This window comes from Vipera berus (assembly GCF_964194415.1).
Source record: "Vipera berus genome assembly, chromosome: 5".
NCBI lineage: Eukaryota > Metazoa > Chordata > Lepidosauria > Squamata > Viperidae > Vipera > Vipera berus.
Window position 1 is genome coordinate 24,962,491 of NC_138207.1, and position 25,077 is coordinate 24,987,567.

General features: G+C 35.7%; 1 protein-coding gene across 6 annotated transcripts in view; it reads right to left on the reverse strand.

The window, feature by feature from the left end:
- Positions 1–392: 392 nt before the first annotated feature.
- Positions 393–25,077, reverse strand: part of MME (membrane metalloendopeptidase) — a 130,675-nt gene continuing 105,990 nt past the window's right edge. For all 6 annotated transcript variants that reach the window (XM_081329200.1, XM_081329199.1, XM_081329201.1 and 3 more), the window contains 10 exons: positions 22,613–22,711; positions 21,312–21,392; positions 18,964–19,067; positions 15,930–15,988; positions 12,308–12,427; positions 9,388–9,521; positions 7,369–7,434; positions 5,225–5,320; positions 4,142–4,218; positions 393–2,163 (listed from right to left, as the gene is read on the reverse strand). In XM_081329200.1, the coding sequence (XP_081185326.1) occupies positions 2,064–2,163; positions 4,142–4,218; positions 5,225–5,320; positions 7,369–7,434; positions 9,388–9,521; positions 12,308–12,427; positions 15,930–15,988; positions 18,964–19,067; positions 21,312–21,392; positions 22,613–22,711 (936 nt within the window). In that variant the 3' untranslated portion in view covers positions 393–2,063. The remainder of the gene's footprint in view (positions 2,164–4,141; positions 4,219–5,224; positions 5,321–7,368; positions 7,435–9,387; positions 9,522–12,307; positions 12,428–15,929; positions 15,989–18,963; positions 19,068–21,311; positions 21,393–22,612; positions 22,712–25,077) is intronic.

The window sequence follows — 25,077 nt, forward strand, 5'->3', positions numbered from 1 at the left end:
CACTTCAGCAGAACCAGTAGCAATTTTTTTGTTGTCCAGGCTCAGAATGGACTTGTAGAAGTGTCATCCACATAGAGAACTGGTTGTTCACATGTTTGAATCCCACCACTGCCTTTAACCACAAGAAAGCTATACTGGATTTGGATATGATGGTGATTCTCTACAAAAGTTATGTTCGACTAGTTTAATGGTTCAGCATGAGAGCCTACCTTTACATGTCTCTGTTACCCTTTTCAAGAAAAACACACAGATTACCACTGTTACAGACAATAATATAAATGTTTCTTAAATTTAATTATCAAAATGCTTCATCAGATGACAAATGTGAAAATTCAAATGCACATAAAATCTGTAGATGCTCTGAAATAGACTCAGTCAAGTCATCTGAGGTATTCTGGTATTTATTCATTTATTTTGGAAATCTTGGTGTACTTCAATATCAGAAGCAATATGTTTCTTGTTTGTTTGCAGGAAGGCATGTCAGCAGATTTTTAAGTATTTTTATTATTATGAATACAGATATATACACTCCCACATAGGGAACATTATTAACTCAAGCAAAGATTCTGCTGATTTAGAACAACCATGAACAATATTTGTGTTAAGTATTTATGTCCCAGTGTTTCATTATCTTGAAAGCTTATTTCAAAATCAGTCCCTATATCAACACATCCTTTTACTAAAGGGCCTTTTATTGAAAATTAACCATTTAAAGAATGTTTGTACCCTGACATTCCAATGGTATGCACCCATTCAGGACCAGAATAGTTCAGAATTAAATATAAAAAGCATTACATTGTATAATTTTACAAACAAGTTTGTCTTTTTAAAAAAATGACCAAAATTTGAGAAAAAACAGGAGAATCTTAGAAAAAACATGGAGGAATTTGATTCCAACTGCACTAATTATAAGATATGCTAAAAAGTAATAAATTATCTACAGTATTGTTTGGCTTTAGAAAGCAACAAGCAACACATTTGGTCAATACTTAATCCCTTCTCTTAGAGTATCAAGTTGTCTTTGGATTGTTTTGAGGAACACAGATTCAAATAGAAAGGAACAGGCAGAGAAGAGGTTTTAAAATGGAGCCCAGAGAGAGCCTCCATCTGGAAGAAAAAGAAGATCCATATGTAGTGTGAAATTGAGAGGAAGCAACAGATCCTTCACCATGTGACGCATCACTTATGAATATAAAAATAGGTGACATTAGGTTGAAAGACAACAGGGCTTGCCTATTTTTCTTTCATCCAATGATGGGTCAATGCCTACCATTAATCTCCAACCCAGAAAGTAATGACATATAGAACAGGTTGTGATAGGCACACATTATCATTGCACATGTGATTGCACACCCCATTCATCCATAACCTCTGACTTTGTACATCTTCTTTTGTAAGAAGGATATACACTATACAAAGAGCCAAAGTTGTTACAGGTGACTCTACTTAGCAGCTACCATTAGTGCCATAAGAAAGTATCCAGATTCCAGTGGGTTTCAGGGTATATTAACTTAAGGCCCACACAATTTTTTTCTGGGTGCTAAAGCTCCTAAGGCCATTTCTGAAAAACAAGCGTGTGATGAAAAATGGGAAAGGTTCTAAATCTCACACTCAGTAAATTTTACATTCAAGCTTTTGCATTGTTTGGTATTCCCTTTTTTTATCTGTTTTCAAAGTTAAGAACACATTTATGTGACTCAGATTGTTCAAATTGAGTACACACCCCTGAAAGTAAGTTCCACTGAAATTGGTGGGACTTGCTTTCAAATCAATGTGTTAATGAACAAATTAAAATGTAAAAGCTGAACGGAAATTAGGAAGGATCTTAAAAAAATGAAACTCCTACTTGGAACACTTTATCATTTTCCTAGTTTAATCAGAATAATTGCTGGGTGATGCTTTCTGAGCAAGGCTTTTTTGTTGTCTTTCCTAAAAAAATTCCACTTTATTAGTGCACCTGATATATCCTTTTTTATGGTCCCTTTTGCAGCAAAGTCACTTCTATTGTGCTTAAAACATTCCAGATTTCTTGTTCCTCTTGGCTTCTACTATGTGTAGCGTTGTTACCAAACACGACACTTTTTCACAGGATCCATATAATCTTTATCAGTACATTTAAAGGCCTCAGAAAACTCCAGGTTGTTCTGCAGTGATCCCAGAACCCTTTAGAGCAAGAAAAACAAAAACACAATTTGGTATTGCTGAATCTATCTTAAAGATCAACATTTAAGAAGAAAAAATGTCATGCTGGCTTTCTTCCATTTTCTAAATGCTAGGACTTTTAGCACATGTGTAGCAAATTAACTTTAATTTCTATTATTTCATATGCTGTATTTAGCAAGTCTAAGTCCTGGTGGCATCTCTGATGCTTGTCCAGAAACCATACATTGGATACTTGACTATAAAATAAATCCAAATTAAAAAGAAATTGCCCTTGTAGGCTAAGACAGGCACTTACAGATTGCAACATATCTGGCTGAAAAAAATGGACATATGTTTCAAGTTATGATAGAATTAGATGTAATCTTTCCCAACTTGTCATGCTGCTGCCAATAATAGGATAAAGATCTGCTCCAACTGAAACCTAATCTGGAAACACTCCACAATAAAAAAAATTTTTTTAAAAAAAATTATGCCAGCTTTAGAATGTTCATGCTGCTTTCATGAAACATTTAATTACATAATGAAGCATGAATAAAACAAAATGATTCACTTCCAAAACTGATACGAAACAAAGCAAAATTTTGTCCAATTCTGAAATTTTGTTGATGGCTCATGTATGATAAAACTTATTGTCTATCATTAGATCATTTAATTCAATAGAAACTGAAAGCTCTGCTTTTCATATACAGGTAGTCCTTGACTTACGACAATTGAGCCCAAAATTTCAGTTGTCAAGTGAGACATTTGTTAAGTGAATTTTGCCCTATTTCAGGGGTGTCAAACTCAATTTCATTGAGGGCCGCATCAGCATTGCAGTTGTCCTCAGGGGGCCGGGTGGGTATGGCCTACTGGGTGGGCGTGGCTAGAGTGTGTATGGCCTACTAGGTGGGCATGGCCAGCTCTACATCGTTCGCATCAAGGGTGCCTATGGGGGCCTGGGCAGGAGTGGGACAGATCTGAGGGTCTCTGACAGAAGAAGGGTCTCTGGGCCAGGGCCAAGGCAGTGGGGGCCGTTCCCTCACTGTTTCCAGGATGGCTTTGCGGGCTGCATAAAACCACTTTGCGGGCCAGATCTGGCCCACGGGCCTTGTGTTTGACATGTCTGCCCTATTTTATGACATTTCTTGCCACAGTTGTTAAATAAATCACTGCAGTTGAAAAGTTAGTAACATGGTTGTTAAGTGAGTCTGGTTCCTGCATTGACTTTGCTTATTCAAAGGTTGCAAAAGGGAATCACATGATCCTGGGACACTGCAACGGTCATAAGTATGAACCAGTTGCCAAGCATCTGAATTTTGATCACATGATCATGGGGATGCTACAAAGGTCATAAATGTGAAAAATAGTCATAAATCTGTCTGTTCAGTACCATTGTAACTTTGAATGGTCACTAAGCAAACTGTTGTAAGTTGAGAACTGCCTGTAGTAGTGTGGAGGCTGTTGTTATGGATAGACTTTTCAAATAGCCAGTCTGTACTAGCTGAGAACTTGCTCAACTTATTTAAATCTGATAGCCTAACTTCCATCATGTCTCTTCTCCTCTACCCCAAATCCTCTAGTGCCCTCCAAAACTTATTTGGACATGGACTTATAGGGTGCACTCTTTATGCCACCTTGGTGTGTGGTGCTGATGCTGGTCAAAAAAAGTCAATATGGTAGCTGTACAATTACTATTGTCATCTTGATATTTTTTTTACTCTTCCCTCCTTGCAGGATGTCCTTATCTATTGTTGCTAGTAGAATGGCACTGGCTGCACTAGAGAGGAGGGAGCATTTGGGAAAGTATGTCTGCTTGCACTGGGAATGCAAATTGTTCCAGGAACAAGGAGGGGGAGGAGGGAACTAGCCAATATTGCATGAAGAAGAAAAAAAAGAAAGAAGAAAAACAGCATTTTGCTGGTACAAAGCCCTACACATTAAGCATGGCATTTGCAAATAAATAATAGTGTTGTCTTCAGAGGTTCATTTGAACACTTACCTGAATTTGCCAGGGCTGTGTACATCAGTTTTAATAGAATTGACAGCATATTCTGGCCTGTATGTCCCACACCATATCTTTGAAAACAAAACAAAACAAAACAATTTTGTTTGGCAGAACTTTAACTTTTATGAGGCCAAAGCTGTGACATGGAATAGAACATGGAGATAGTGTGTGGAATATTAATACAGTAATTGATCTATACAAGCAGCTTGCCCCACTGATCATTTCTTGACGCAGGGATGCATAACAAAGTCCTCTGTCTGCCTTCAGACCAGTAGGAAGGCAACCTTGCCCATCTGTTCCTGCTACTCATCAGAACTTGAGTGTTTCAAGTTGTGACAGCTCAAAAAGGCACATTCTGGTTTACCTGCTGTGCCTCATCTCATTGTAAAGAACCCTTCTCTATTCTAATCAGCTACTATGCATCCTGGGGGGAGTGTGCCTTCCCCTCCTGTTCCCTTTCCTCTGTAGCCATTTATATAAGCTCACTGATGAAGCAATGAAAGGATGGACTTTAAACTGACAGTGTACTGCCATTTTGCTATTCTGACCCAAGGGACTTGAATATTTGCAAAATAGCGGTCAATCCCTTCCCAATCCCCTTCCCTTCCCTCCAGGGGAAACCACCAGATACGGCCTATTGGAAACACAGTCAAAATCATCACCCTGGCCAAAGTGAAGGAAAGGACTGAAATTTGCAAAGGGATATCCTAAGCTGGCTTCACTGTCAGCTGGTTTATGGGACAGGAATCAAGCCGCTTAAGTCTGCAATGCGGAAAAGTTCTTAGACAACTTCTAGATACAAAGTGCTCTAAAAACAAAGTAGAGGGTCACAAGTGAGTTGGTTTCCTTGGCTCACCTCCTTGGCTCACCTCCAGAATGCATTCATCCACAGAGCAGTGATTAACTTAATCTGACAGGCCACACACCTCTCGGTCTGACGGCCATGAAGGCAGTCGCCTTAGCAAACCTGCCAGTTCATGTTAGAAGGAGAAGAGCCAGCCGGCTGTTTCCATCCTAACTGTGAAATTGTAACTCAAAATAATTTGCAAAGCTTTCAATCAAGCCCAAGTGTAATACCTGTGCAAAATTCAGAAAGAATAGTTGTTTATGGTTGAGGTCAAGCCCAGGAAGCCGTTTCTCTTCTCCATTCTTCTGTACATAAGATTCATAGGCCTGGCAAATAAAGAGAAAAGGGGAAAGACTTTACTGTTTTGAAACAGGACAACCTTAGTACAAGTAAGCATCGCTGAATTCAGCTCCCAGGTAAATATGCATTGGAAAGAAGGCTAAGAGGTTTGAACTATCATAAGAATCAAGGGCATTACACTGATTTACCCATGTCCACAGGAAAGGAGAGAATCAGCCCAGCATAGGATGATCACAACTTTTCCTTTAAAAATGCCTTATTTCCATCGCCTTTAAAAACATGGGCAGAGGGTAATGTTCAACTCTTCCTGCCACACTTGGTTAGTAGGCTGACATGCAAATCATTTAACATGGAAGAAAACAAAGACACTATTCACACATTCATTGTTTCAACAGATCAGAGTTAAAGTGATAAAGCAACTTTGTCAGTGTTTTTTTTAATGCTGCTTACATTGCCAGCTAGTTTTGAGACACAAACCTATACAAATGTACATACTGGACACTGGTAGATAATGTGACCAGAAGAAAATGCCACATGAGTATTTTACTACTGCTTTTAATAAATCAAATGGCCATATCTCCAAATTCCATTTCTATCTATGTTTGTTTCAAAATCCTTTTGAAATTTCATTCTGAATGGTAGTGAAGTAGCTCAAGAACCACTCAGAGACAGGTAGTGTTCCTCTAAAACACGGGGGTCAGACTCGATCACATCACGTGATATATTGTAACATTTTTGCCTTTGTGGAGCCTGGGTGGGCGTGGCCTGCACATGATACATCTGGCCCGTGGGCCGCCAGTTTAACACCCCTGTTCTAAAAGGTCTATCCTGTCTGATTCCAATAGATGCATAAAATGTTAAAACCTTTTCTCTTATCATCTTAATGTCCATCAACCATACCATCCCTGCTATATTAATAAGATTGTGGGACACCTTGATTACTCAGGTTGTTGTCTGCATGTTATTTGCCAGACTAAACATGATGGTAAAACTCCTACTCAACATAATACCACTGGAAGTCACACTCTCAAAAAAATTTCATTGTGAGTCTTAGAGAGTTTACCTCCCTCATTCTCAATTTGGCACACCACATAAAATATAAAATGCTTTTCAATCTGTTCTAAAATGTCAGTTCCTTCTACTTGGCAATGAAAATTACATTTTGTGGATTGTGGAGCTGTATCACAACTTTTATCCCCATCAGATTTTTTTCAGATCAGCTCAAACCTCTAATATATCAAAATTTGGGTTCAATCTTTATACTTTGTCTTTCCAATTTGATCCTCCAGCCTATGATGGATCGTAATGAGAAAGAATACAACTCTATGCTTATCAGTTTGTCACCTGGTAGAATGTGATGCCCCACAACTCCTTCCATAAAGTATAAAGTTAAATCTAAAACCAAGTACATTAAATGAATGTATGAATGAACTCATATATATTACCATTAGTAAAAAGATAGGAATCATTTTGCACTAGTAAAATATATTCAATATATTCTTATTGAATATACAATCAATAAGAAAAAAAAACATCTTTTAGGTAGCTTATTCTTGTACAGCTCATCATGGTTTACTGATTGAAAAATTACTTAGTGAAATAATGGAATAATGTATCTTTGGAGGCCCATTAAACATACACAAATTCATGGATCTTAACAGATTTGCAGAGTATTATCTTTCTTACCCTGGCTGGGGATGATGAATCTAGTACAACATTTAAGGAGGGCAAATGACTGAGGAACCAAGTGCAGAATTCCCATTTCACAATATATTTTATGCAGAACTTGCATAAATATACATTGAAAATTATCGTGACATGCACCAGAGATGAAAGATATGGAAATAAAGGAGAGGAAGAGAGGAAAGTTGGAGATAGAGGAGATTTGGGAGATACAATTGCCAATTATGCATTAAAAAGCAATGTACATAAGTTTATATGAAAAAAAACCTTTAGGGTTTTAATAAACCAGACCTGTGTCAAAGAAGTACCATTGGAAACCTGTATTTCAATGAATATATTGCAAGTTATAATCATTTGAGTTGTGAAGAAAGAGAAAATAGCCATTTCTCACCCTGTATGCTTGTCTAATGCCACCATTGTCAGCAATATTTTCACCAAGAGTATTGATTCCACTGAGCTGAAAGGAGAAAGGAAGAAATGAAAACTGACCCTGGTTTTCTTTTTCTTTTTTTCTTTCACTATAAAACTAACTAAAAACGATCAAATTCCAAGAAGAATGCTTTCAAAGTCAAAATGGAATAAAAATTATGAAATCTAAAGGGAAATGTTCCATTACTGGTTTTTATGAAAGGAATCCCACAGAAAAGGGATGGTCTGTAATATGATTTATTGCACAACTGGTTCAAATAGTCCATAATATATAGATTTTCTTTCTTCATATATTCTGTTTACTATAAAATTGGACTTTTGCTTGCACAAAATAAACAAGCCGTATTGCATACATCTCAAGCTGAATGTTGGGAAATGGCTGTTATGGTTCTTGAAACCCATCAGCAGGAATTTCCATAAGGATATGCAGCCACAGTGAAAGAAATTGAACATAAAACTCTTATTTATGTGCAAAGGTGGAGATATATAGACTGCTAACAGAATGGAAATGATGGAACTTGACATTGTTGCCTTGAGAATACATATCTATTTTATATTTATATATTCCATAGTCAATCGATCAATATTTTCTACTGTAGAGAACAACAATATAGGTGAACAATAGATTTAGATGAAACGAAATTTCAGATAACTGAAATGAATAACCCTTATTGAACTGCTGACACTTTAATTCTCTACTAATCTGGAAAGTAAGCCATCTTTATTAATAAACGGGAGGTATAAAGGTGAGCTTATAACAGAAAGCAGATAATGCTTTGTTGTATATGAAGGTAAGGGGTAGGATTTGATTCTTGCTTGCTGGAGGTTTTTGTGCATAAAAGGGGAAAAATTGCATAAAATCTGTATTTTTTAAAAAACATATTAAGTTAATTTGGGGCTTACTCTCCATGTTTTGCGACAAAATGGTAGAAAATAATGTCTCTTATTTTTATCCATAATTTCAAAACAAAACAAGTTGAACAGATCAGAGCTTGCGTACAGCCCTAGAACTTTCTGTGTTGCCCATCTAAACAAAATTTTGCTTCCATGTGCTCTTTTTTTACACTTTTTCAAACTTTACTAGAATAGAAGCTTGAAAAATTTATATTTAATTAATCACAGCATGTTTTATAGCTGAACCTGATGGTAAATCTTTCAAATTTGTATCCCGCATTAGACCTGTTTAAAACTTTGAAACTCTCAGAAGTGGAGTAAACTTAAAATCAAAATGCCTAAGCACTTTTGTATTTAGATATTTTTAAATTACAGCTGCAATATATAATAAATTCTCTAAAATACATCCTATATACATGTAATATATAAAAATATATATAATATATATAATATATAAAAATATATATTTTAAATCTTAACCAAAAAAATCTATGAACATTAGACAATAATGGTATCTGGACATACATATACAGTTATGCCAGTTAATCAAAGACTAAACTTAAGTTAGGATCAAATAAGGATCAAACTGGTTTTAAAAAAATAGTTGAAATGAAGCAGGACTTCTACAGTTCAGATAAATGTTTTGCAAACAAGCTCCCATCTTCTCCTTTCAGGAGTGTGAGCTGATAAGGACAGAAAAAACATGAGTCTGAAGCTAAATTTTGGATTGTGTCTGTATGTGTGTGTCAATGGATATTTCAGATTTGTATGTCTATCTGCCAGACAACTCCAGCCTGCATCAGTTTAATATTATGTTTAAATTGGAGTCCATTTTTCTATGCTATCTTTGAATTTTAGCAGATGAACTTTGAGAAGTGACAACCATCCAATGCTAAACTTATCTTTAAGGAAACAAATAAATTTCACAATCAATTTGATAGATGACACAAATGTCCAAACATGTTTAGATATGCTGAACAGAAATCCAAGAACTGTTTCCCTAATTATACATGCTTTGTTGCATAACAAAACATAAGGCTACACCCAAAATATACATAATAAATTTTGTACTAAACAAGCCACATACGTTTTGTCCACCAGCTAGATCCCACGTGAAATTCCCATACTGATATATCATGCACTGAGACTGACTTTTAAAATTGTTTGCAGATTCTTGACTCCACCAGTCTACGAGGTCCCCTTCTGCATTAAAATTTCTGCCTGAAATAATGTATATGAATAAATAATTACAAAGACATAGATAATAAAAACTGCATTATAGCTCAGCTAAAAATACCAAGAGTGTAGGTTTTCTTTTAGAAAACTTGCCCAAAGACTTCAAGGTAGAATCCAATATATGCAAAGTGTGATTTTCTGTACAGGTAATTCTCAATTTATGAGCACAATTGGGACCAGAACACCTCTTGCTAAATGATGGGTTGTTAAGTAAATCATTATGTGACCATACCCAATTTTACAACCTTTTTTGCCATTATTGTTACACAAATCTGGCTTTTCTCATTGACTTTACTTCTTGAAAGCCAGGTGAAAAGGTCACAAATGGTGATCAGGGGACTGCTGGATGCTGTGACCTTCATAATTGCAAGCCGCTTGCCAAACACCTGATTTATGATCATGAGATCATAGGGATGCTGCGATGGTTGTAACTATGAGGACCAGTCACAAGTCACTTTTTTCAGCACAGTTGTAACTTCAAACATAAGTTGAGCACTACCTCCTTGTGCCATATCCTTTTCTATATTAAAAAAGTAACTTGTGCTGCTCTGGATTTTATATACTGCTGCATCCATTTTCAGGCTCACCTTGCATCAGTAAATATGTAGTGAATCCCCAGCTTGGAAAAGGAGGAAAAATTACTCAGAAAACATATTGTGTTGTGAAATTGCATGTGAGTACATAAAGAACAGAGGCTGCAGTGCAACATCACAATGTGTTTTGCCCACCAAGAATGCTTAGGGATATTTTATTTTGAACTATCCAAATCACACCTAGTTCTCATGTACATTATCATTCTGCCACATTGCCAAAGTATTCAGCCAGCAGGCCTTTCAGTGATGCAACATATGTCCAGGTATCTAGTGTGGTTAACTAATTCTGCTGTTAAGTAGACTGAGTGAAGCTTTCGTCCTCACCAAGAGCTGTTTAGCCCACGGATTTCAAGCCTAGAACATTAATCATTCCATTGGCTTAATCTTATCCCAAACAGTTTGCAGGCTTCAGATAGAAGAGTGTTTGGATTACATAATCTCTCCTAAGCTTCCTATGTTTGCACATCTAATGACTGGCAGAAATTGCCACCTGCTGGTTCTCTACTGCTTCATAATAAAGTATTGTGCATTGCTAGGACTAAATATGTCTATTTTTTTTTAAAAAACCGCACTAGATATGTTAAATAGATGTCAGGAATGGGAGGAGTATCTATATTATCTCTATCTCTGGCCAGATGTAAATACAGGTAGTCCTTGCTTATTGACCACTCATTCAGTGACCATTCAAAGTTACGACAGTGTTGAAAAGGGAGACTTATGAACAGTCCTTGAAGTTGTGATCATTGCAGTATCCTGAGTTATGTGATAGGAATTCAGGTACTTGGCAACTGGCACACATTGATGATGGTTGCAGTACCCCATGGTCACAGGATAACCATTTGCAACCTTGATAGCTGGCTTCCAATATGCAAAGTCAAGGGGAAAGCCAGCAGGAAGTCGCAAGTTATGGTTATGTCACATTTAACAACCCACAGTGATTTGCTTAATGGTCAGAGTGGATGTTATAAGTTGGCATGATCACATGTAACTTCATTTATTGACTGTGCCACTTAGTGACAGAGTTGCCCATCCCAATTGCAGTTGGTAAGTGTAAATGTATGGAGGCATATTTAGATATACAGCTATATAGGGATATATGAATGACAGGACTAACATTTCAATAAATTGCTTTATTATGAATTCCTAACTGCAACCAATAGCAATAGCATTTAGATTTTTATACTGCTTCACATTGCTTTACAGCCCTCTCTAAGTGGTTTACAGAGTGAGCATATTGCCCCCAACAATCTGGGGGCATTTTACCAACCTTGGAAGGATAGACAGCTGAGTCAACCTTACACCGGTGAGACTTGAACTGCCAAATTGCTGGCAGCCACAGTCAGCAGAAGTAGCCTGCAGTACTGCATTCTAACCACTGCATCACCAGGGCTCAATGTCCTTGATATGATGTTTTGTATTAGGACCTTCGCTCCTTCCGGCGCGATCTAAAAACGTATTTATTTGAGCAATCTGACCTCGTCTGATGGGTTAGGATGGGGTTTTAATATGTTTTTAATTATTGTTTTAAATTTTAAATTTGGGCATTATATTTAATCATTTTTTAACTTTTGTATTCTGTTTTTTATATTTATTGCCCTGTACACCGCCCTGAGTCCTTCGGGAGAAGAGCGGTATAAAATATAATAAATAAATAAATTTTAATATAATGCAAATGTTTCCAAAAAGCATGTGCTTGGTAATTAGTTTCTTCGAGGCTCTTTTGGCAGGCAAAAGGGAAATACACATGAATAGGCATTTACAATAACAGGCAAAGTTAATAATGTTATGTGACACTAATGTGGCATGTTGGTTAAGATGTTGGATGAGGCATAGGAAAGACCACATTCTAGTCTACCCTCATCCACTGAAATTGTTTTGGAGCCAGTTACTGTTTCTCAGCCCAATTTACCATATAGGCTTGTTGTGGAGATAAAATGTAAGTAGGTACTCAGGTAAAATGAGTTTTAATTTGTGAATAAAAAGGAAGGATATAAATCAGATCACTCATTCGCTCACTCACTCACTCAGTCAGTCAGTCAATCTTCAGTTATGAAGTACCTTTTTTCCCTAGTGCAAATGTTATTGAAAGATAACAGCAATATCTTGTTTCCCCTTGAATTCTTAATGTACATTTATGAAATCTTGTGTGTGTTTGTGTGTGTGTGTGTTTTGTCTTACCATTGTCATCAAAGCCATGGGTGATTTCATGTCCAATGACCATGCCAATTCCACCAAAATTCAGGGACTTAGGCTGTGATGCACTAAAGAAGGGTGGCTGCAAGATACCTGCAGGAAAAACTGTATCGAAAAATGAGACCAGGGATTTCAGTATTAATACCTTGTATACCTACAGACCTTTAAAGCAGAATAAATTTTAGCAAGGAAATAACTGGAGATCAAATTCAGTTATTGCTCTTTTTGCATTGTGCTTATATCCATTTGAGAGTCATTTTCATTATATCAAGATCTAAATGTATAATGGCTCATTCTTAATTTTTTCAATTGCTATGTCATCTAGGAGGACCCAGAAATTAAAGATGGTACAAGGAAAACTTTTAACAAGGAAAAAAACATTTGCTATTCAATTTCTATTTTGTCTGAGTTTTGTCTAAGGAGCGGATTGAAAAATTAGATGAGCTGGTTGAAGGAGAAGGATTATATTTCAGTTTAATAGATACACAGTGGTCTTGAATGAATTCATATTTGTAGGACAAACAGATTTTACATTAGAATATGAAGTAATTTGCCAGGGATCTGACTGAATTTCTACTATTTTTGAGGAAATCTGGCAAATGAGTGAAGTATAAAGATAGAGAAGATTAAATATTGTCCCTGTCTTCAAAACATATTGAGATCATTGAATACTAGAAGATTCTACAGCATTGGTGGGAATGTTCAAAAGCGCAAAATTTTTGGCAGCGGATAAAAAATTGGTTGGAAGAAATATTACTACAAAAAAATTGATCTAAAACCAGAAGCCTTCTTATTAGGGATTATTAATGATAAACTCAGCAAAGCATCTTTCTACTTATTATTGCATATTTTAACTGCAGCAAGATTGGCATATGCCCAAAAATGGAAAAGAAAGGAAACCCCCACCGAAGAAGAAATAATAGATAAAATTTTATCCTGTGCCGAAATGAACAGGTTAACCCTAGAGATTAAAAATAAAACTGAAACAGAGTATTATGAAATTTGGCAAAATTTGAACGATTGGTTAGAGATAAGGAGGATTGCTGAGATGACTATTGTTTGATTAGTTGATAAAGTAAGGACTTATTAGCACCTATATCAGGACACAGCTGAAAGATATGTAAATATAACGCTGACGACTGAAAGACAGTTTACCAAAAAATTTACAGATGTTATATGTACAGTTTGTTATACGCTGTCCTGTCATAGAATGTATTTTAAGTTTTTGTTTTTTCTTTCTGTAACATAAGGTAATACTAATGGTAGTGTTGTAGCCAGGGAAGTTGAATAATGTCCACTTTTGTTTTTAAATGTACATTTAATAAAATTTTCTATATATAAAAAAAGATTCTACAGCATATTATAAAGCAACCAATGTATAAGCTCTCTAAAAACAAGATATTTCATAATAAACATCCAACGCAAGACAAATCTACAAAAATATTTTAACTGCTCATAATTTAGTGGATGTCAGATTAAGTGGAACCATTTCAGAAAGGACATAGCCCCCCACTTCTAAATAATAGACAAGTATGTTGCATCTGATGTAGAATAGATAAAGCAGTTTCATTCACATTAATTGTACCACATTTGTGGTGAGTTATTTCACTTACGTAATGATGCAATAATAAACATTATGCCATTTAGGTCAATTTACATCACCTCTTCAATTATGTTACTAAGCAAATCATCATATGATGCAATATGCAGTTTAATGGATATTTGGGAGTAGCACACTTGATTCCTTCCATTGAACTATTAAGATTTGATTTATAATTTCATTTTTAACTGGCAATTTGTGTTAAATCTACTTTTTAAGCAGGTAGTTTATGAACATAATTTATCTTGATTTTAGCTGTGAACATAATATATCTTGAGTTTAGCAAAGCATTTGACAAAGCATTTCATACTTAATTAGTTCTACTAATTAAGTATGAAATAAATAGCAAAACACCATATCAGATAGTGGTAATTACTGGCTCCTTATCAAATGTGAATGAGAAATTGTTATTCCATAGTGTTCAATCTTCAATATTTTTTAATGATTTGGAAGACGTGGAGGCAATGCTTATGAAGATGAAACAAAATTCAAAATAATCTTAACAGATTAGAGAACTCTAACCGAGTTACACTATATATATTTTAAATAAAAATGTATTCATTTTTAAAATATCAAAAGTCTGACTTCTGATTTAACTGGCACTTTAGGTATGACTGCAAACTTTAAATGATGTGGTAAGTTATATTCCGTGTTTATGGCTCTGATGGATAAAAGTGTATATGAATAAAGTATGCTTTCAATTCTATGGAAAGTGTTTTTAAAATCTCCCTCTTTCTCCACTTTGAAAAAGCATTTTCAGTGTGACTTTGAAAATACTCTGTACAGACTGAAATGAAGTATAAAATTTTAGTGTTGCCTCTGTCATGAATTTACTATGGCAAAATCTAATTTCATTCAAGTAGAAGTCCGTTTATGGAATTTTCTCATCTTCTGCAGCTTTCTTCAAAACTAATCATAGGGATAAATTTGGGTGTGGGTGAAAGGGAAAATTCTCTCCCCCTCCCACTTTCTGCCATTGGTGAAAATAGTTCTTTTCAGTTGACTGATTAGTATTAAATTTTAATTTTCAATTTCTTGATGTCACACTGGTGAGGTAATTTTGGATAAACCACTCATCCCTAGTTATTCATTTCTTCTTGGGAAACTGCTCATTAGATTATGAAAGGTATTTTACAATTTTCCAGGATATCTTTGAAGATTGAGGTAATAACGTTAATCAGTGCTTTGATTACATAACAGCATTAGCTCTTCTAAATTTGTTTAGTTAAAATAGGGCTAAACAAACTCGGAACATAAAGAGTTACAGTTGCTGAGATTGAGTAGCAATATTACTAAATTTCAACATTTTTTTTACAAAGAAGTTGGAAATAGTCTGAATACTATTAGACTCCCAACTTTCCTGCATAAAACAGCTGCCAGATTTTCAGTCCCATGTCCATTTGGGAATGTTATTTTTCTATAATAATTTTTTAAAATGCTGCCTGTAGCTAAAAAGAATTGCCTTCCTCTGACGTGAGAAATGAAATCAGTACTCTTGGGAAGGTCTCTCCCTTCCAATTTGTTTTAAAATTTTTGCTCCATTGAGCCTATCAGGTCGATATTTCACAATTTCCAAAGGGAAACAGAATTAAATAGACATTTCCTTTCCAACCCAGACCTTTAAAACCAGTAGCCAAGGTAAATCACAAAAGAGAGAAAGATTATAAAACCACCTCAGATAAGAACTGCATTCTACATAGCAAGTTATTGAGCTTCTAGTTAAAAGCATTAACTGTCCAAAAAGCATGTAATAGTATCTGAGCTCCGGTATAGAAAGATGAGCAGATAGAAAGGAGATGAATTCCAAATCCTGACCCAATCCTGGGGTTTGATGGGAGGCTAAAAATAACTTTCTCCTTCCCAAGTGATTAGACCAGCTTCTTCCAAGCTAATGTCCTCCTCATGTGTTGGACTACAACTCCTTATCAGCTTGGTTGGGTGCAATTGTAGACAGTCCATCTGGAGGGCAGCAGGTAGGGAAGGCTAGATTAAGCAATATTCACTTACCAATTTGATTCCTGTTAGGTGAATAAAATGCATTGACAACAGCAGCTCCAGTTATCCATCTGCAGAAAATTTAATTAACGCATGAAAATGTTAAAGTTGACATCCAGGGGAGGAGGAGACACAATAGATTTTAATTCCTCTAAATGTGAATAACATTAAAAAAACATATGAAGGGCATACTTCTGGTGATTTAAAGAAGAACCATAACAAGGCTGCAGCTTTGCACAGCATTTTATTTGGTAGTGCGCATCTTTGTTAGCTTGGCTGGGATGATAGACTGGATGATGGCTACAGATTTGCTGTCAATCTGCAGCAAATCTTTTGATCTTTTCATACATAAGATGAAATAAGCCACAAACTAATGTTTATGGTGTAAGCCTGCAATGAACCTTGAGCTCTTCTGTTTTTTCTAAGGCTTCCTCTACATATCCAGTAACCACATAAATCTGTTAGCTTTCCATTGTTTTTGTCAAAAATGGAAGAGAAAGAGTAGGCCCTAAAGATGGAATTTTGTCCTGAAATGTTTGTAATATATTTAACAAATATTTTGGAACTGAATCAACATTGCTCACAATGCTTTGTTTTAGGATTACTTAACATATGAAATAAACTAACTAAATATATCCATAATTAGGAAATTATATCAAAATCATATTGACAGAAATGTTTAGAGATTTACTCTAGAATAAGCAATGTTTTGCCTGGTTAATTGCTGAGTAAATTGTGCCTGATTAAGATGAAGCAATTTAGCTATTATTTCAACATAGTTACACTATTTATTCATAATGAACATTTCTTTATTGGCTTACTTTCAATTAAGCAAGACTATGAATAAGCACTCTTTCGATTACTTTATTGTTTATTCCCTGTGGCCTGCATAGAAACTAATGTACATGAGTTTCGATCTTCTTCTAATCAGGGTAACAAACTTGTTTTTTTCCCCGCAGTAGAAGGTGTTTGTTTATCTTGGTAGTTGGCAATTGTGCAAACTACCAATTAAGGGTTTCATACCCTTAATTCTGTATGGCATTCAGCATATAAGAAATGTTCAAGGTCTCATTTCTTCCTCAGAAAGATTTTGGACTTATTCCATGACACTATTTACTCCTATGCATATTGGTATTATTTATACTTATTTCTCATAGTTTTCATTGTTTTCATTGTTGTACTGTAAATACAAACAAGAGCTCTTGGGTGAATTGATGCACCATAACCATAACGCAGTGGCTCAGTGGGTTAGGACACTGAGCTTGTCGATCAGAAGGTCGGCAGTTTGGCGGGTCGAATCCCGAGTGCCGCGTAACAGAGTGAGCGCCTGTTACTCGTCCCAGCTTCTGCCAACCTAGCAGTTCGAAAGCACGTAAAAAAATGCAAGTAGAAAAATAGGGACCACTACCGTGGGAAGGTAACAGCGTTCCGTGCGCCTTTGGCATCTAGTCATGCCGGCCACATGACCACGGAGACGTCCTCGGACAAGCGCTGGCTCTTCGGCTTTGAAACGGAGATGAGCACCGGCCCCTAGAGTCGGAAACGACTAGCACGCATGTGCAGGGGAACCTTTACCTTTACCTTTACCTAACTATTCTACAGATCACTATTATTTTTTACACTCACACTGCATCATTTGTCAAAAGTGATTTTGCTTAATTATTATAATCTTATAACAAAATATAAAACCATTTACTGATAATAATACTGGCTGCTTGAAGATCACCCCATCTACTAATATCTAAAAAAGAGAACATACTGTCCCAGGACTGAGGACTACTGTAAACATATCTTCAACACAGTGAAAGGAATGGAATAGGAATTCAATGTGCCAACAATACCACATAAATCATAATTTTATTACAGTTGTAATAAAATAGTAATGAATTCTGAAAGCTTTAGTCCAAATATATTTGGAGGCTGAGGTTAAATATCTGAGGATAGTCCTGTGCATTCACTTACATGTGCACAGGGACTATGACTAGAGTTTTTACAGGGATCAAGCACTCCACATTTCAATCCTGAGCTACAAATATTCTGCTTTATTGGTACAATCCAACTCATCCAGGATTTTGCCTCAATCTGCTTGAGTCTGCCTTGGCCAGACTCAAAGGAGAAAAAGAAGTGTCTTCCTATATAGGAAAAGGCAGTGGATCATCAACATATGAAAGGTCTGAGCTGGAAATGACAAAGTTGATTGTAGATCCTATCATCATTACAGATGGGAGAAGATGATCGAGCAACCCAAGCAAATAGAAAGCCTTTTGAGCTTCTTCTGCTGTTTAAGGAACCTTGCTTCATTTACTACTCATTCCCCCTTCTGCAAGATGAAAAGGGTTTTTTTCTTCTAAGGAAAGAAAGGAGGGTTGGACTGATGCTCCACAAAAAAGCTTGCTGAAAGTTATAGAGTCTTCAGTCTTAATGTTTGAACATTGCATATTATTTGGGAGACACAACATTCAGAATTCTTAATCAAATAGAAATTGCTCACATCACACAACTATATAGTGAAGCATTCTATAATAGGTCCTTGAGGATGGATTTTTCTCAACATATGTATTTCTTCTCTCACTGTTGCACAGCTGTCAGGTAACAGAACTAACAAGGCAGATGTGAGCTCTAGGGAAAGATTACAAAAAAATGAACCCAGATGATTATATTTATCTCAGCTCATGGAGATTCTCCTAATGCTACAGATGGAATTTTAGAATATTTCTTTACAACAGATACTATTTTTAGCCCAATGGCCACACTCAGGAGTGAATGATGGGCTAGAGACTGTACAGGTACATATTTATATGTATACACAAACATTTTTCTCAAAAATACACTAAAGAAATTGGCAGTAGTGGCTGCAACTATGAATAGACTGAGGAAGGAATACAAAGTGGAGAGATGTAGCCTAATAATGGGAAGCCATGCATTCCAGGGGCAACAGGTTTTCCTTTTAGAATAAGGAATGATTACTACATCATAAAGTTGGTAACCTTTTTGATTACAAACACTCAACAATCCATATTTAAATTCAAACCATGTAAATACGTACTCATCTTTGTCCACTTTTTCTCTAAGTTTCTTTAGCCTTTCCTTCTGGCCAAATTTCAAGTTCTCAATCAAGTTCTCAAAATATTCTTCTTCCTTGTAGTTCAACTTAAATAGAAATAAGAGAGAATGAGCAATAATATTTGTTATACATACAAAAAGACACACATATACAGAGAAGCTGTGGAAAATATTAGTGGTTGGCTAGTTTATAGCTAGGTGTGTTATATAAACCTAGACATTGTAGCTAGCTTGCAGTTCAGTGTGTTGTGCCAACCAAGACAATTTAATTAATTTACTAAATAGTTATTCAAGCATCTATGGATAAATGCGTTGTGTAATCACAATCAGAGAAAAACAGAGAGGCGAATATTGCACTTATATTTATAGTTAAAGTATAAGCATATGCAAGCCCTATACATTCCTGAAGGATTCTCATTTTTTCATCTATTTTATAGCAACTATATTATATATTGCACTTTACCTGTAACCACTATGACTTGTTCTATAGAGAATTGTAACTGATCAAGTATATCCTTCTTTCAGGATATTCAATTCTATTCTCCTCCTTCACTCTATGGCAGATTATCAGCACGTGTTTATTGGATTTTTCTTAGAAATACTTTGGTTTACTTCTTGCTGCTTCTGTTTAGATATATTTTGCTCTCTGTTATTTTCTTCCTTTTTCTCTGCACCCTGTCAGGCAGCAGCATCTAGCGAAACATGGATGATCTCAAAAAGCTATGTAGGGTTGGACTGAATCAATACATGGATGATGACTGGGAGTTCCAAGATTGGGAAGTAGATGAAAAATCTCAGAAAAAGGCACTGGAAAATCCCTTTGATGTTGCTGCCATGGGTGAACAACAAACAATTTGATGCTTCCATTTCCACACAGTTCAGAAGAATAAGACTTTAGAGCAAAATGGCTGCATAACTAACTCCCTACTCACTTAATCATAAATTCCAGTAGATTAAATGTTATCCATCCTGTAAATGTCTACATTAAAGGCATAATACTGGAATAGTAATAAAAGAAGAACACATTATGAAGGTATAAATTAAGGGTTAATTTTAATGTTAGACTGATCAATCAATAGAGTTAATAGAAAGAAATAGAAACAGAATCCCTAAAGTATAAGTCTAATTAAATGCTCAACTAATACATGTTATCTAACAGCTGGTGGAGCCAGAATGGGTTTCTATTTAGAATACAGTAGTGAAAATTTTGATCTGTGTGTATTGTTATCCATTCCTTATCATGATGTATTCTACTGTACAACTGGAAAATGTCTTTTTATTGTTTTATTGGATTAGACTTCTAACAGTAACAATAGCGATATTTGTATGTATCCTTCAGACCTTTAAATCTGTTTTAATATCTGTTTTGCAAGGTAAATTTGTGAAATGCATCTTTTTGATATTTTATCCTCCTAGTTTCAATTATTATTTAGTATATAAGTAGAACTCATCATAACGGCATCTTTAGCTTAATTGATTGAAGTTTATGAAACTATTTTTAACTAAATGTCATAATCAGATTTTTAGAAAAAGCAGTAAGATTGTTCTGAAGTGGCCATGCTAGAGTTTAAGAACTATCCGTAAAAATTTGTAATTAAGTGAACTTGTGAATGTAAAATACTGTAAGTCAGAGATTCAATCTTCTTGGGCCTCCTCTTTATATCTGTCTACACTGTCTCCTGAAAACTTTTGTTAAGTAATATTCTTGGTACTCCAATATCTTCCATCCAGGAAAGTAAATATGTTTTGTGTAATGTCAAAAGTAACTTTACCACATTTCAGGACAAATGTATCACTGCTGATAAGATGATCTGAATGCATTTAAACAGTTGCCAAATGAAGGTAAAATGGGTCAGACACCTCCTAATTAATAGAAAGTGGCAGCTGTTAAACATGACTATCTTAGTTTATTAATTTGGCTAATTTCAATAACTCTTTATAAAAGGCATTCATCTTGCATTTCATTTTTACTCCTTGATTTAGTGAAACAATAAAGAATTACTGACTTTAAAAAATAGCAATGGCATATTTTCCTATTAAATCCTTTATCAGAGATGTCTCTACCAATGTAGCTTTCATAAAATAACAGTCATAGAGTTTGCATAATTGTAAAACTCCTAATACTGTAGCCATAAATTCTATTTGTATGTGCAGAACAGTGGATGATTACTAAAATTGTGCAGGATTTTACAGTGAATAAGATCTGTGCAAAAGCATCATAACAGGGCATCTTCCTGTGTACTATATGTCAAATGAGATTTTTTTTTAATTTATACCATCAATATGGACACATAATATCTACTGTTTACAATGCATTTAATGAATACTTACACCTTTGTATTCCTGGTTTAATTTGACAGGATTTGTCAGAATCTCATCAGGGTAGCCAATTCGTTCTTTAATTGCCACAGCCTAAAATAAACCATGATGCAAATTGTAAATTTAAATACCACAGGAAATAGTCATAATTTGTCTTTCAACTCACAAGGCTTTTAAATCAGATCTAGCTTTTATAACCAGATCATGATACTATTGTCTGATGCTAGGATTTTCCTGAAGGTTCTTTTTGGGATTTCCAAAAGATAAATACCGTAACAAAATATAATTAGTTCAGGCAATACTTCTGAATTGCTTTCTATTTCTTTTTTCCAGTTCAATACAAAATAATTCCTTTTTTGTCATTTAAGTAAAATATAAGAATTTTCCTGATTTTCACTCTGAGTTCATGAATGCCCAAAACATTGCGTTTTCACATTATCCATTTTTGCTTGCAGAATTGATGTCAATGTTTGCAGCATTTATCTCATTTATCGGAACCATGACAATTGATGCTAAAGCCACACAAAGATTTATTTACATATTTATTGCATTTACTTCCTACTTTTCCTCTAGAAACTCAAGGTAGTATACAATATGTGGTTCTCCATACCTATTTTCAGAATACCTCTGGAAGTAAGTTATACTGAGAACCTTTTAACAGTCAAACTAAGAACTAAATTAGGAACTCAAATATGCAACACTATGGGCTTTTTGTATACAGTATTATTTTTTAAAATGTAAACCAGAGGTCAGCTTGCAAAATGATACCACCTAGTTGATCAAACACAAGTTCTTAGGATGCTTCCAGACCACTGGGTTTTAAAACTACTGATCAAAAGATCTTCTGTATCTGTTCCTTTTCTCCCCTCCTTAAAAGTTTCTTTTTCCCTATCAAGAAAAATAATGAGAGTAGCAATGGAAAAACACAAAATGTTTTCAAATAGAAGATGAAGATGATAATATCTGGAGCTTTTCTTATAATATATTATGGATAATGCAGAATGATCTCACCATAAAACATTTCTTTGAAGCACCTATATACTTCATTTTACAATGCACTCCGCGACAAACAGGATGCATAGCTGAGTGCACAAGTCCAATCTGTACTTAATTAATTGTAATAGCTGCCAATATTTATTTATATCAGTTTAAAAAGTGAGCCTTGGGAATTAGCCAATAATTTACATTAAATATAATATGCTTGCTTTCTCTCTCAAATACACATTATTCTTTTGGTAGATAGCCTGTACTGTTCAGATTTTAAATGAAGAAAGTATTCTCAGATTATAAGATAACCCTTAAGCAAATCTTGCCTTTTCTTCTGCTTTCTGTTTGGTTTTTGCATCCATCCAAGAGAGTTCTTCTAGTGTTTTAATAAAAACTTCACGGATCTGTGTAATCATTTCTTGAACCTGGGAATATATGGTACAATAAGATTCAGGTTAAAATCCTAGAACTGCTTATCTGAAAGGAAGACCAATAAACTTAGTGAGCCTCACTTCTGATCAGATCTATCTAGGACAGGGGTCCTCAACCTTGGCAACTTTAAGACTTGTGGACTTCAACTCCCAGAATTCAATATTCAGAATTGCTATATAGGTGTGCAAAAAATGAGACCCATAGATTTAATCTGAATATAGATGATCCCCAAAGGCATAATTTGCCTTACAATCATAGAAGGGCAACACACACCCATCCTCAGTCTGGCTGCCAAAGGATACTGATGCTTCTAGCTTCTTAAATCTGCCTTTCAATCATTCTAATTACAATAATATTTATAAATTCTTCCTTCTTTGAGCAATCAACTCCTCAGTTTGTTATTACTAGATAATGTGTCATTCAGTTTTTCTCTGTGGAATGTCCTTTGGGTGTTTTCTATTGCAACTCTAAAATCCCTACCCAGTACCAGGTTTGGGAAGCTTCTATAAAGTGTATATCAATGAAATCTCATCAGTGTATTTGTATACCCTGCATATTCCAATCACCATCTTGACTCTAAACAAGCAAAACCAACTAACGTAAGTATGGAAAACCAAACCTGGAAGTTTTTTGTATGTACTGTGAAATCTACTATTAGTAACTAAGAATGGATTTTCCCACTATAAAGGATTAAGGTGAGATTCTCCAATATGATTAGTTTATTAAATTGAGCAAAGTTAGGGCAAAACCTGGGACCAAGACAGGGGAAAGGAGAAAACCTAAACATTTCCCCAAGGGACTAAAGGGGAACCTTGCAACAAATACCCAGGAAGTTTGAATCTGTGCATGTTGCCTAATAGACCATTGAAGAAATAAAAACCAAACAAATATTGATAGCAGAAGCAGCAGGAACTTATCACTGCAATGCTTTTGGATGCTTCTAGGACAGTCCTCTAGGCTGCATTAACAGAAGTATAGAATCAAGATCATTGGAAGTATTAATAAGGTAAAGGTAAAGGTTCCCCCGCACATGCGTGCTAGTCGTTTCCGACTCTAGGGGCCGGTGCTCATCTCCGTTTCAAAGCCAAAGAGCCAGCACTTGTCCAAGGACGTCTCCATGGTCATGTGGCTGGCATGACTAGACGCCAAAGGCGCACGAAACGCTGTTACCTTCCCACCATAGTGGTCCCTATTTTTCTACTTGCATTTTTACATGCTTTCGAACTGCTAGGTTGGCAGAAGCTGGGACGAGTAACAGGCGCTCACTCTGCTACGCGGCACTCGGGATTCGACCCGCCAAACTGCCGACCTTCTGATCGACAAGCTCAGCGTCCTAACCCACTGAGCATACCTCTTTATAATGCCTTGGTAAGACTACACTTGGACTACTGCATTCAGTTTGGGTCACCACAATGTAAAAAAAGATGCTGAGACTCTAGAAAGAGTGCAGTGAAGAACTACAAAGATGATTAGGGGACTGGAGGCTAAAACATATGAAGAATGGGTGCTGGAATTGTTTAATGAAAAGGACTACGGTGACATGATAGCAGTGTTCCAATATTCAAAGGGGTTGCCACAAGGAAGAAGGAGTCAAGCTATTCTCCAAAGCACCTGAAGGCAGGACAAGAAACAATGGATGTAAACTAATCAAGGAGAGAAACAATGTAGAATTAAGGAGAAATTTCCTGGCGGTTAGAACAATTAAAGAGTGGAATAACTTGCCTCCAGAAGTTGTGGGTGCTCCAACACTGGAAGTTTTAAAGAAGAGATTGGACAACTATTTGTCTGAAATAATACAAGGTTTCCTGCCTGACCAGGGGGTTAAACTAAAAGACCTCCAAATATGCTTTACAACTCTATTATTCTGTTGTTCTGCTCCCAAACATACCTGTCACCTCTTTCTTGTTACAAGATACATGTCTGATACTGTTATTATAAAAGCCATAGATGCTGCAGCAATTGCTTATCATGTGCCTGCTGAACTGGAGTTACATTTTGGAAAGCTGCTGCTACTGTAATGCCTCAGAGATTTCAATACTCCTCATCTATTTCAACTGAACAAAACCAGCTTGATTTCCCAAACTCAGGCCATAGATACGATGGAGTATCAACATGTAGAAATTGATGGTTCCTTTTCCGACAGCCATCAAAGAAACCCCCTGTGCTCCTGCATATGGCAAGTTATTTTTTGCTCTTTTTGAGTTATAGTCCACACTGGAGGCCTCATGCCTGCAGGTAACATTGCCCAAAGTGCTTTACTTTTTTTATTTATGTATTTAAAGCATTTATATAGCTGCCCATCTTATAATCAACTCTGGGCAGTCCAATAAAAAATTAAAACAGCATAAAAGCCACTATA